General features: G+C 44.3%; 1 protein-coding gene across 1 annotated transcript in view; it reads left to right on the top strand.

The window, feature by feature from the left end:
- myo10 (myosin X) overlaps nt 1-14,467 on the top strand; it is a 107,381-nt gene that overhangs the window by 75,110 nt on the left and 17,804 nt on the right. Inside the window, exons 20-25 of the mRNA XM_061255018.1 lie at nt 6,575-6,699; nt 7,097-7,211; nt 9,680-9,786; nt 11,391-11,609; nt 12,803-12,842; nt 13,360-14,193. Coding sequence (XP_061111002.1) covers nt 6,575-6,699; nt 7,097-7,211; nt 9,680-9,786; nt 11,391-11,609; nt 12,803-12,842; nt 13,360-14,193 — 1,440 coding nt within the window. The remainder of the gene's footprint in view (nt 1-6,574; nt 6,700-7,096; nt 7,212-9,679; nt 9,787-11,390; nt 11,610-12,802; nt 12,843-13,359; nt 14,194-14,467) is intronic.

Here is a 14,467-nt window from a genome sequence, read left to right on the forward strand (position 1 = left end):
TAAATAAATGGAAACTCAACTGTGAATTGAGTGCACCTCTAAATCAAAGATGTTTTCAAGGGTCTTGCGATTGAAGCACTGCTGTTGTTTTCCTTGAAATAAGACGTGTCTAGGTTTTGTTCTCTGAGGGAAAGTCAGATATGGAGATGAGAAGACTATAGAAAGGTTTGGTCTTGTCCTAGCTTTGTTTTGTCTAGCTGTGTTGGGGACAATGTTAGACTGTCATTCATGGACAAAGGAAGGATGAGAGGACAATACTTGCAATGCAAGGTAGGACTTTGTTCCTTTGTCCCTGTCCAGTGCTAGTCCAGTGTGTGCGGGTCTTGGGGGCGTTTGTGCTGCAGGTGGTGGCTATTTAACTGGCCTGCTTTGTTCAAGGCCTTGTTTCAGACACGTGCCTTGGATTCAGAGGCCTACTCAATTCAACCACCCCCCCCAACACTCACACCGGCATCGAGGGTAACAGGCGGTATCTGTAGGGATGACAGCTGGGCCATAAGTGTTGTCGAGAGCCATTTTTATGGAGGGCGGTAACAACGCCTGGAAGCATGATTGATTCCTAATTAGGGGAGGCATTGGCTCTGAATGGCCCTAAATTGTGTGGGGGGAGGACTGATGGTGCACTCTTTTGAACTTTTGAGGGGATGTGTATCATCCCAGAGATAGGCTGCATGTATGTATGAGTGAGAGCATCAGGGCTTGAAATGGCATTAAAAGCAGCAAGCTCTGATTCCTTTGTCTCTTAGTAATTCACCAGGAACCAAGAGTCTACAGAAAATTATAACGGCATAAAAACTGATCACTGTTTGCATCAGATGCATCTTAATGAACTCAAACAAATTATATGACAATACCAAAAAACTGGATTAAAATATATGCCTGAATAAACATAATCATTCTAACAACGGCAACCATAACAAAAAACATGTTTGTAGTGATTTGCTGTGAAACATGCTTTATAAAATATCTCCCTGGAAATGGGCATAACAATTATCGCTGCCAAAATTGTATTTGTATGAGTCTTTGTTGTATTCTCTGTTGATGACACTTAAATGCGAATCCCCTGATCTAGGGAAGGAAAACTAAGCAAAACTTTATGATCTCCTGCTCAGCGCAGGGAAATATGTGGATGACCTCAATGCCCCTGTGGCCAAATGCTGGCCTGATCCCTTGGCAGTGTCTTTTTGCCTCGGGGAGATCCTGCTCTTTTTCTTGTCAATATATTGATATTTGCTGTGTTGCCTAGTCACCATCTGCGCTGGCTTCACCCCCTCATTGCCCCTGCTTTTTCCATGAAGCTGGCAGCGAGCTTCTTACTGAGGTTTGCTCCATCGCATTTCCTCCTCGTATGTTTCATTAAAACCAATGTCTGGCTTTTATATGCATGGGGCAAAGTACTTTCGACATATCCCACAGTAACTTGAAAGGCATTTACAAGAAGACCTATCTCCAGCGTCGACAGTGTGTAGACTTGTTAGCAATTCTGTAGCTGTTTTAGTAACACATTGCTCTCGGCACACTGTGATTCATTTAAGCATGCATCACAGTTGAATATATGGGGCAGCACAAATCACAACTGGAATCACGTGAAACTGAAACAAGCTGTGATGAATGTGTTAGTAGTACGCGTTGGGGAAGAGAGTTCAGAAACAGTGCAGTGTCTCATTATTCTTCACACCCATAATTCCAGAATTCGGTATTTTATTGACTAGTTAATGCAAAATGCAAAGGGAGAGTATAGTTTTATACACATTCTATTGTATCCTTAAAGGTACAATAGGTAATTTCAGACTTCTAACAGTCAAGAGAGGAATTGCAGGAACAAACACGCTTAACCCACAACACTGTTCATCCCTGCCCCTTCTCTGTGAACACGCTGACGTTGACATGCCGTTGGCTGTGGCAATAAGAACCAATGAGCTTGAATTATTGTATTGTTATATGATGTTTTGGTACAGATTTCCGGCCCATCGACTGCATATTTTGAAACCCGAATTTAAGGACTATAAGCACAGGCAGAGGGTGAATCAACATGTCAGTGAGCCTTTTTCAATTATAGGAAGGGATTTACAATGGTCTTGTAACAATGTTTTTACACAAAAATCTCACCTATTGTACCTTTAAAGTTAATTTGTGGTCTCTTAATACTGTATGTTGGAGGCAACTCTCTTGATTGACTGTTAATATGACTCCACCATCATCATACCCCCCTAACCTTAACCTTAACCCCCCCACACCCATATTAGTCTAGCTTGTGGGTGTAATGAGCACATGGCCTGTGAAGGACATCTGACAGAATGCATTGAACATACTGTAAAGTGCCAAGGTCAGACCAAACAGTGGACCTTTTGAAGAACAGTCTCCCCTGGTGACTCCCATTAGCAGTGTCTCATTGCAGACCAGGCCCCTCATGACTGGAGGCACACCCTGTGCACAGCAGTGGCGTTGCATCGTGGCAGCATATGATTACAACCCATGGATTCTTCAGGACATGCACACAGTGTTCTGACCTTGGTGCTTTCATACGACTGAAAGACAATTTCACCTGCAATGCAACCAAATGGGATCATTGTTTGTGTAACTGAGTCAATATGAATAGTAAATATCACTCTGGCAGCATGCATTTGAATTGAGATGCAGTATTGCTTCAATTTCATACGGATAATTATTTTGTTTGATGTTATGAAGTACATTTGGCATGTTGAATTTGAACTAGTACCTAACCAGTCATTCTGATATGTTTCATAAATCAGTGGTACTTGTTTGGCACTCCAAAGAGTAGTCAAAAATTGGAAACCCTTCCTTGCACCTCAGTATTTTCTTTCCAAAATGTTGTCAGTGACACAAACATATTACTTCCTAAAAATGAAACTATTAGAACCACTTGTTTATGAGAAATGTACAGTATGCAGTATGTTTAAAAAGCAAACCAATTTTAAAAAGACTACCAAGGTTTTTGCATCACAGAATCCACTCTGGCATTGGTGGCCCCACATTGTAACCAATACTGATGATGCTGATGCCATCCACCCATTGTTTGTGTTTGTACAAGCTGTTGATTTAGTGGGGTATTTATTAAATGAATACAGTCACAAAATAGTTCTTCAGGGATCTCAAACTCCAGTCCTGGTGATAAGATTCTGTGTTGAAGGAATGATGTGTGTGCTTCTGTAGGTCAATATAATTACCATTTTAATACTGTGATAATGAATATGATAATATCAGCCCTGGTTTTTCTTTTTTTTCGGTTTAGGTAGAAAATATGCCCTGCACTGAAATCTTATCTCAGTTTCAGATGATGTATCCTCCCAGAAACAACTACAGCTGTTGTATTCAATGTTTCTGTTTTAATTCCACATTCAGGACTTGCCTTTCCGAGGTAGTATAACAGCACTCATAATTATCTTTCTAATTGAGCCTGACATTGATAAATCACATCTGCGTGTTAATTTGCATTTATAGCTCATAGCTCATAATAAAACTCATAAAAACATGCATTCTAAGATGCAAAATCCATTACTGTACATTACTCATGGACGTGAAATGCTTGTCTGCCTGTTTTGTAAATACTGACAGGTGTTTAATTCTGAATGATTGTTCTGCATGTACTTCACCCTGTTTTGTGAGTCCAGCTGGCATCAAAGGTAATCATTCACCTGCTGCAACCATAGAAATCAATTGATAGAAACTGACCAGAATATCTGTCAGTTATGAATGATCTCTTATTGACATATAGTAAACAGCTATTCAACTATTAAGATCTTAGAAATACACGATTTAAAATGAAATGAAGCCACCATACAGTCAGAATGCATCAGAAGTGCTTTTGACCACATACGGGAGTGACAGTATAAAACAGTGCAGGTCTGTGTTCTCTGGTAAATGAATGCGGGAGTGTGGCCTGTCTTACTGCCTCCCTCCTCCGTAACTCCAGTTTTAAATAAAAACAGCTGCTGGATGTCCGTACTGAAGCTTCGCCCCCCCCCCCTCCCTGCACACAGGGTCCAGTCCCAGCTCCCTGTGCCCCCCTCCCTCTCCCTGCTGGGCCTACAAGTGACTCGCACAAATTAGCCCCAGCATGGGACGCGCCTCCATGGCAACAGCTCTCACATAAAGCGGGCAGGCCGGAGGTATTGTTCAGTCAGTGCGTGGCTCTGGCTGGTCTGCAGCACTTAGCTTTCCTCTCCCAGTGGCTGTGTATGGACCCCCACACACTCTCCTAGCGAGAGGGAAGGAGGACCGGCCCACCCCTGCATGGTAAGGCAAACACGTCTGCACAGGCTACGTTAGAGAGAGCTTTTCAAATTCATGCCTTTCTGTACTTTCTGCAACTTTGATCCACTGCCTTATCAGTGAAATGCAGCATGTTTTGGTTTGCTGGAATTTTTATGAATTTGAGTTATTGCACTTGGTGGAAGTTCAAATTGGACATGGGCAGGTTTTCAATGCAGCTGTCTCAGTTTGTGGGATCTCGAAACAAGCGACCTGCAGTTATGATGTTCCTTTTGGTTAATCCAAGAAGTCTTCCAGGGGTATTAATGCAAGACTCTATGTTTTGTCTTGGTGTGACTTTTATAAGACTTGACTTTAAATTACTTCATTAATTCTTGCTCATTCTTGTTAATTAATTATTTGCAATCATACCAATGCAATTATGCAGAGCTTACAGCCATATAGCACTATATGAAATGTATACATTTTTTTCCTAGGAATTATCTTGAAGTTGATGTCTGTTTTGATTTATACTGCCAGACTCATCTGTGATTGCACTGGAATACAATCACAATAGTAGTGCGTAATGCTAAAGTTTGGATCACAGATAATTCTCTCAGCACAAACTTTTAAAAGTAATTCAGATGAATCTTATTTCTACAATGTACTTCACACTGAGAATGAATTATGAATAATGGATATGTGCGCCTGCAGATTTTAGCCGCATGTTTCAGAAAACCATTTGTAGGAGAATAGCAGCCATTCATGCCAAGTGGGTTAAAACGTCAAGAGTGCTGTAATTGACGCAGCCGCTTGGCAAATAACTGGAACGGTCCCTACTTGTGGAGCACCCTGACTTGGGATGCGGGTGGGGGGGTAGATGCGGACCTGGTTTGAAAATAGCAACAATCATCTGATTTCACTTTCTGGTGAGGTGTTTCTTGGAGGGGCTAAGCTGAAATGGATTGTTTACTTTAGCTTTGAGCTTGGAGAACTGGGGACCAGGGAAGATGGTTGCAGTAGACATTCTTGGTTGATGTTCTTTCTCCACACAGACAAAGGTCCCCCAATTCATGCCTCGCACCCCCACCGAAACCCCCCTCATTTTCAGACCCGGAATGACAGGATAACTGCAAAGTCAAAAATATGAAGAGCCTAAGCGAATTACACCCCTTTCAGAGGGCTGCCCCTTTGACATGTTGCTTTTGTGCTTGGGGGCCAGTCTCGGCCTTAATGCAAATGACCGTTATGCTAATTTAATCTCCGCGGCCCTGCTTTGAAGGCGGCCTTTCAGAGGAGCCTCTGTCATACGTGCGTATGTTAATGTCATCTCCGCAGGGCGACATGCGGATGGATGGGGCGGGAGATGACCTTTAAACGGGGAGAAATTAATGTGGAGAAACCGGGGCTTACTCCTCTGGACGCCCACGGGGGTCAGAAATGGGGGTCACCCCAACAATCTGAGCAAAGAACGGGCCGTTTGAAAAGCCCACTTCAGTAACCAAGCGGACTGCTTTTGTCTTTGGTTTTGTACTGTGCTCTAATTTTGTCCAGCCTAGTACTCTCCGTTCTTCAAAATCCACCCCCCCCCTTTGGAGAAAGGAATGAATTCCTAAATAATAGAAATATTCTGAGATATTTGAAATCCTTGCCCTGACCCCGCTGACTGGCAGTTTGAAAAAAGGCATACTCTGGTGACATGTTTCATCTCCCAATTTCCATTTTCCAAGCTCTTACTTTGTATGTTGATATCTCCCATTGTCACATTATTCCTCATGTTTAAGGTGTCTTTAACCATTTCTCCAGTTCTAAATCTTTATGTTGTTGTTCTGTCGGAACACTGAATGGCATATCCTGCTCAGACAGCTAAATTAAGTTGTTTATTAAAGTTATATTCACAATGTCCTGTCCCTGTGGTTCTGTGTGAGCGAGTGGAAAAATCTCACTGTCTTCGCTTTCTACAATTTGTTTTCTGAGCATTGTGAGTGTGATGGTCGTGAAATATTACAGCACTCGCATATGCAGTGCCCTAAAGTGTCATTGAAGAGCTCCTTGTTTTGAAGAATGACTTTTCCCAAGGAGGGAGTCTCATTTCATTTCAGTTACATAATTGTGTTTCCTGTCTGAAACTAGTTTCAATACATCAGTGTGATTTATGTTAACACAACGCACCATGTGCATAGTAATAAAAGGTTTTGACTGTGAAAGGTTCAGAAATGTTCTCTCTCATTTTGTGTGGTATCTCTAATGGGCAGTATAGGGGCAGTGCTGTGAAAAGTTTTGTCGAGTCCTCTGGTAGCGTTGCTGGGTATGGTGGCTACTTGGTCTCAGCTGTCTCACTGTTTCCCCATCCTCCCTCTAGATGCCAGATCAGTTTGACCAGACGGTGGTCCTGAATCAGCTCAGGTATTCTGGGATGCTGGAGACTGTCCGGATTCGCCGGGCTGGCTTCCCTGTGAGGAGACCCTTCCAGGACTTCTGTGCCAGGTGAGCCAGGCTGCCGGCGGTAATGATGCACATAGCAACAGAGCAACCAGATAGGTTCAGTACTCCATTTTGGGTTTATGAAGTGTCCTGACCAACATGTCCTGACAGATAGTGCAGCAAACCAATTGTCGGTGGAATTCTGGTCTGTCCACACTTTATCAATTTCTAAGCATTTTAAAGACCTTTCCTGCCATTTATGTCTACCCTGTCTGCACAAATCTGAACACTGATTTCAATGGGATGCCCAGTCTAGGGTTTCTATATCAATGCCTCTACTTTAGCTCATTGAACAGACTGTGATGTTAACGTTTGCTGCAGCATGTGACTTCACCATGGGGGCTGGGAGTTATATTTTGTTGGAAGTATCACTCTCAAGTCTGCCCCCATCTCCTTCCAGGTACAAAGTCCTGATGAGGGACCTGTCCCTGCCAGACGACCCCAGAGGGAGGTGCGCTGAGCTGCTCAGCCTCTACGACAACAGCAGTGCCGAGTGGCAACTGGGGAAGAGCAAGGTGAGAACGGAAAGCTTCACATTTTTATCTTTCTAATACTATAGCAACATATGCCGCAACTTTTTCACCTGCATCTCGACAAAACCAAAATGTACTCACGGTTGAAGCTGATCAATTAGCCTTTTTCAGCCTGTGAATAACCAGTTTTAAAATATGAACCTTTTGTACTTGTATGTGATATTGCATTGTCTGCGGATTCTTTTTGACTTCTTTATTGGCTGCCAGCTGTAATTTGGCATGTCACTTGAATAATTTAATGCAAGTGGATTAGGGAACTGAAATGGAGTAATGGCTTATGTGGGGGCTGTGGTGGGGGCAATTACCCCTGGTGCCAGAGCTAGTTATTATCTTTTACCTGAGGCTGTCTATGTCTGCAATCTGGTTCAGTTTTAAATCATTTCATCCACACACGGTGACATCTGTCGAACATCATTGTATCAGGGCGATTTCTGTTGGAATCATTTGCCCTTTTTTTTAAACTTAGCTTCACAAGGTCTTCACACAAAACTGGAGCACAGAATAGATTTACGTTTCAGTAATTACCAGAGTGAATTGACAGATGTCGTTGCCCTGACTCCTCGGCGTGACCATGTAGCCCAGCTGGAGGTTGACAGAAGTTTGGGAGGGAGACCCTCTGTTTAAATCAGTCAGGTTCCTTTCACAACGCCGAGGGGGAACACTTCTCTCAGTCCATAGTCCACCAGGATGAGATTTATGTGCACGCGGCTCAAATCCGTTCTTTTTGTTTCTTTTTATGGGATGCGTGACACACGCACTGTCTGTACGCTTTTATGAGGGAAGCGTAATTCTCTGGAAGTTATGAGGTCTCCAAGATGGCATGATATGGAGTGAAACCATAATACGGAGTGTGGCAAGTTGAAAGGTGTTTGCTTTTACAGCACATGCATATTTATGCGATCACACCAAAAGCACATTGCATCTCTACGTTAAAGTGACTATAAATTTAATTTAGTTCATGGGTACAGCTCACCATCAGTGACAGTTAGCCCTTATTTTGTCCATAAACGTACAGTAAGCATCCTTATGTAACTAAAACACAGTGACAGACAATCATTTATGTTATGTACCTTGGCTATATCTATTTCTTCTCTATTTCATTTTTTTATTTCATATTTGACTGTTACATATGTTGCCTTCTATAGTAAACATGGATTGTTACATTTCTGATACTATAGAATAGCATCCACAAATCAATCCAATCCAATTCAGCCTTTGAAAGCAGACATTTTGTGAAAATGAATTATACTTTGTGCACTTGCACTGTGGTTATAACTGGATAGTGTGATTATTCTGGCGATTTGGACAATATTGAGCAATGCATTTTCTTTGTGTAATAACCTTTGCCAGGCATTGGTGAGACTATAATTGGCTTTTGAACACCCTCTAGACATGACAACATTTATCATTTACTCGGGATCAGAAATAATCTCCCGTCTTGTGCTGCCACACTCCAAATCGGATTAGCTCTGTCCAGCATGGAGACCCAGCTCCACTATCAATGACAAGCAGCTGGCCTCCTGAAAACCAGGGGCGGAGAGAAGGGCCAGTGCTAATGGAGAAACAGCCTTTAAATACCTCCTCACAATAATCCCCAGAGATTTCTGTGTTTTGTCTTTCAATACAGATAAAGAAAGAGAACCTCATTAGATTCTCCATAGCCGTTTTCTGGCCGAGGAGACTCTTTGTAAGACAGGAAAAGTCCTTTCATAGTCTATAAATCCTCGGAACAGCCTGTGTATTTGCTAGTCACCTTTGACAGCTTTCAGTTTTTAATCCGGGTAAGATAGCTGTTTCTCTCATTTCGTTTAGCATTGAAATAGAATGGAAGTTCTGATGCAGCATGCAAGAAGCTATTTCTGTCAGCTCAATGAATCTGTGTGATGCAGATTACTCTGAATATGTGGTACAACATGCTGAGATTCCAGTGTCTCTAAAGTGTGAGAAGGACTGTCCTTAAACATACAGTGGAATTTAATAATGAGGGTCCTGAGTTGACTGGAATATCTGCATACTCTTCTGAGTTTATGCTGTTTGCACATTGTTATTATTATTATTCTTAGTAGTAGTGTTTTAAGATACAGTATGTAAAAAATAATAAAATAAAGATCATTTTAAGTCAGTTTAATTAAACTGTGAAATGACTGTGTTAAAAGTAGGCAAGTGTGAAATAAATACAGAACATTAAGCAATTACAGGTAAGGCAGCCTGGTTGGTGAAAATAAAAACATGTCTCTCTGAGCATGGTTAAGTTAAGTGCAGGTCTACATTTCATGGGAAATGTTGCATGGGTCATTTTTATTTTATGTTCAACGTGACCTTTTCACCGAGCCTGCCTGCCCCATTGCTTTATAAATTGCCAGTAAAAACACAGCAATTTCTTTTCCTATCTGCGATGTGGAGAAGCTTCAGGCCATGAAGGTGGTGTGAGCCATTGTATCTCCCGTCAGGTGTTCTTGAGGGAGTCTCTGGAGCACAAGCTGGAGAGGCAGAGGGAGGTGGAGGTGTACCGGGCCGCCATGGTGATCCAGGCGCACGTCATGGGCTACATGGCACGGTAAGTCTCACCCAGACACACACCAACCCCGCCAGAGCACCGAATCTTGCTGGTAGCAGTTCAGACCAGCTCCCAGCTTCACATGGTTTGACCAGCTCAAGCTATGTTTTGAAATAGCTGGCATAGCTGGATTGTACACCAGTGTAGTGGACTTTTCTGGCAGAAGTTCCACTCCTCCACCTCTCAAATGCCACAATCCTCTCAGCCTCCCAGTTTTCTCCAGGCTCCATCCCATGCCCAGATTGGCAATCTCTTCCCCCCGCCTGGTTTGTCCACATGAACTATGGCCTGAATTCAATGACAATTCAGGCTTCAATACTTTATTTCCATAGCAACCTGTGCATTGTTGACTTAGTGAGCTCAACATTAACAATGTTTGTGATAACTAAAGATGCAAGACAAAAAAGGCAACTGTTCTTTGTTTTCTTCAGAATAACACTTTGCCAAGTTCTTATTTGTCATCAGTGAATTATCTGTGCTTGTGAAGGGAAAAAGTAAGCTTTTATTTGTGAGTCAAAGCAGCAAACAACTGTTTACTGAATCCAGGACAACACGTTTGTATTGGACCTGTATCTAGGCAGCAGTGTCACTGGCCTCCTCTGGCCTTCAGATGGCAAGATGTCTGCCAGTTCATTTAGACCCTCCTGATATGCTGCGTCTAAATGCCCAATGTTGACGCAAAATGTCTTCTAAATTACCCAGTCCCATTCACTGCACCTAAGCCAAACAGACTTTTTGTCCAGTAGAGTATCCATAGTTTTTGCTGTGGGTTGATGCCTTGGACCCAGGATGTCTTTACTTGTGTTAGATGCTGGGCAACTGACGTCACAATGACTGTGATTCATAGTGCAAGATGATTTGGTAGCAAATTAATATTAGAGAAGAGACAAAGGGTAATACAAACTATATTACATGGTTTGAAATGATAAAGTAGTTATAATAGTTCTGAGTGAAGAGCAGAGGGACGTTTAAGGCGGATGAGTGCAATAGTGTTCCACTCATTCTGTGAAGTGGATTTTGAATCTTGAGCAGTTAGGAAGTTAAGAGGGGATGGAGAGGGAGAGAGAGAAAGAGTGCAATTGTAAGTGAGCAGCAGACAAAGCATCATTTTCCTGTCCTCTCCGAGAATTAATGATAAAAATACATTTGGTTGTATTTAAGTGCATTTCCTGGTTGGCGGGTTTGTCACAAATGGTCCAATGACCAGTACATCACCGTTCACCTTGCCTTACTTTACCATAGTCCCTGTCAGAATTTACATTATGTTTTCTTAAATGATCCTCATAGAAAGTTACACAGCAAAATTACCATACAGCACAACACAAAATACAAGGTACTTTTTTGCACGGTATAGACTGGAATCAAAGTTATTCCAGAAATGTGTATAAAAATAAACTGGCCTCATTGTCTCAGGTCCTGACTGGATTAGCTATAGAGAGTAAAGAATGCAGACTGAATGACTTGGATTATGTGAAATTAGAGTCACTCAGCTCTTTAAATGCTGCAGTGTTCTTTGTCCCTGTGAGGTAAACTGGTTACCTAGTTTACCTCTTTAGATGTTTCACCGGGCTTACTACTGACTTTCTCTGGTCTGCGCCCCACAGGAAACAGTACAGGAAGTTGCTACACTGCATTGTGGTCATCCAGAAGAATTTCCGTGCCTTGTACTGGAGGAGGAGGTTTGTGCAGCTGCGCTGGGCTGCGCTCACCTTCCAGAAACGCACCAGGGGGCGGCTCGCCCGACGGCTCTACCGCCAGCTCCTGGAGGAGAGGAGGAGGAGGGAGGAGGAAGAGCGGCGCTTGAGGGCAGAGGAGGAGGAGAGGTGGAGTATCGCTCGTCCATACTCATCATCGTCTCCTTGTTTGACCTGTAAATGCTCTAGAGTCATGCCCCAAATCACCAAGGGCTGTTCGTCGCGGTGTCACACATCTTACTGGTGACATGCAGTCTGGTTACAGTTATAACCTTGCTTATGTTTGTTAATTGTACATCACTTCATACTGTATATGTCACAATGAATGTAAAAACATAGTTTAATCTGGATTTTGTTCATTCACAACCTGTGTCACAGCTACAATATAACCAAATTGGAAAGGTGTCCCTAACATTGGATAATACCTCAGATTTCCTGCTTTAATTACTGTTAGTGCTCCCTTCAGGCAGAAAAATGTTACGGGCTTGGTCCCATCATGTTTTAGGTGCACTTATGGTCCTTCTAGGTCATGTCCAGCTTTTTCATGAGTTGTGTAGGTTGTTTGAACATTTAGCCCAGCACCTAAAAGCAAAGCAGATTGCCAAAATGATTGGCATCTGAAAAACAAACCTGCCCAGCAATCTCTTGACAACTGGATAGATCAGTCTGCCCTAATGGAAAGATAAGCTGGGGATGGATATTCCGTCTGACTCAGATTCAATAAAGCATTATTTCAATTAGACCATGGTAATGGAGGAAATAAAGCTTGATTATAGATTTCCCATTACTGCAGACTTGTTGCAAACAGAGGCACGTAGTGCCTAAATGTAAAATCAACTCAAATTGCATTGTGACTTGTGAAACCAGTAAAACCGTATTTATTTTACCCTAATTTGTCCCTGAGAATAAAAAAAGCCTTAATCTATATTAAGGACCACTTAACATGCGCCCCTTGTACCCGCATCGTAAATTAATTTTCATGAAATGCCTTATCAAATCCCCTTATGTAAATTTTTTATGGTCGTGGAGAGTTATGGGAATTAGCTGCTAGCATTTCTTTCCAGGAACAAATTGAAGTTTCAAATAATGAAGCTGTACGTTTTTCAGTTCTTGGTGATGATAATAAGCGTACAGTGGACACAGTCTGCTAAAGACGGCCAAGTACAGCAGGGGCTGTAGTGCGCCTTGGCAGCCGACCCCGCAGTCTGCTGTGCCCAGCTGGGCTTTTCCTGCGGCAGGCTGAGACCGTGGCGCTTCAGTGGTCTCGTTCAGACTGCCTGAACCTGGGGGGGTCTAATCAGCCTGCTCTCCTCCTTTTTCAGGGAGAGGCAGAAGATGGAGGCGGAACGACTCGCTCGGGAGGTGAGAGTGCTTGTGCATCACTTCAAAGCCAGCGAGTCTGCGTGCAGACAGCCATCCACCAGCCGCGTGATCGTGCGGAAGAATGGGAAATTACATTTTTGACTGCAAAGTCACATTCATACGTAATTAAACATCCGGTAAAATGAGAAAGCAGTAGTTAGAGCGCAGAAATATGTGGTAGGGAAATGATGTTGTGCTACTGGGAAATATTTGCGCCCCTTGCTATCGTAAATATCTTCTGACTGTGTGCTTACCTATTTATAATGTGTTTGTTTGTTTTCTTTTCTCTGTGCCCACTCACCCTCCTTTTTTAACTCTGTAAGCCATGGTTACACACTGTGCCCCAATAACTGATCCAGGTTCAGCCTACCCACCCCTGATACCAGCTTCAGCCATTTTGTGTAAAATAGAGCTAAAATGGAGGTCATGTTCACTAACACAATGTATACACAGTGGGAACTGAAGGTCCTTCCCATGATGCATTGCAATTTGACCCGACCCCTGTTCTGGTGTGCAGGTGGAAGAGGCGCGGATTGCAGAGGAGCTGGCATCCCGGGCCTTGGCGATGGAGGAGGAGGTGGTGGAGCTGCCAGAGGCGGAGGTGCGCCCTCAGGACGCCACGCAGGTGGAGGAGATCCTGCGCCTGGAGCGGGAGATCGAGGAGCTGCAGCGGCAGAAGGAGCAGCAGGAGCTGTCCCTCACCGAGGCGTCCCTGCTCCGCCTGCAGCGCCTGAGAGACGACGAGCTGCGCCGGCTGGAGGACGAGGCCTGCCGCGCCGCCCAGGAGTTCCTGCAGTCGCTGAACTTCGACGAGATCGACGAGTGCGTGCGCCACATCGAGAGCTCGCTGGGCTCGGCCGGCGGGGGCGGCCAGAAGGAGGAGGAGGAGGAGGTGGACGAAGGCTTCGGCGCCGACGACGAGGCCTTCAAGGACTCGCCCAACCCCAGCGAGCACGGCCACTCGGACGGCCAGCGCACCAGCGGCATCCGCACCAGCGACGACTCCTCGGAGGAGGACCCCTACGTCAACGACAGGGTGGCCCCCCCGGCCCCCCCGCCTCCCCTCTCCGGGCCCCTGGCCTGCCACAGCAACTCCTCCAGCGCCGACTCGGCCTACTGCCGGCTGCAGGGCTCGGAGGCCCAGGACGAGAGCCCCGCGGACCTCATCCCGCCAGACGAAGACTCGGACTACGACCAGGATGACTACGACGAGGGCGCCATCGTGTCGGCCGGCAGCCTGGCCCTCTCCAACCCCCGCAGCGGCCAGTGGTCCCCGGACTTCCGCTGCTCAGTGGGGACCTACAACAGCTCCGGGGCCTACCGCTTCAGCTCCGAGGGGGCCCAGTCCTCAGTGAGTGTGGCTCTGAATGAGTCTGTTTACTTCAGGACGTGTAATGAACTTCAGTTCCATTACTGTGTTATAATTTAAAGACTCATTAAAACGTGGACTAATTTATAGCCTAAATACTTTTTAACAGTCCTCTTTGTTGTGTGTCCGCTGTGTTGATTGTGTCAGAAGAGTGACTGGCAGTGCAGTGGGGCACTCCACGAAGAAGGATTATTTGAGTTAGCCAGATAACTCAGAGTAAACCCAAAAAAACTGTTTTTACTTCAGTTTACACAGT

The sequence above is a fragment of the Conger conger genome, chromosome 9, assembly GCF_963514075.1.
Source record: "Conger conger chromosome 9, fConCon1.1, whole genome shotgun sequence".
Classification (NCBI taxonomy): Eukaryota; Metazoa; Chordata; class Actinopteri; order Anguilliformes; family Congridae; genus Conger; species Conger conger.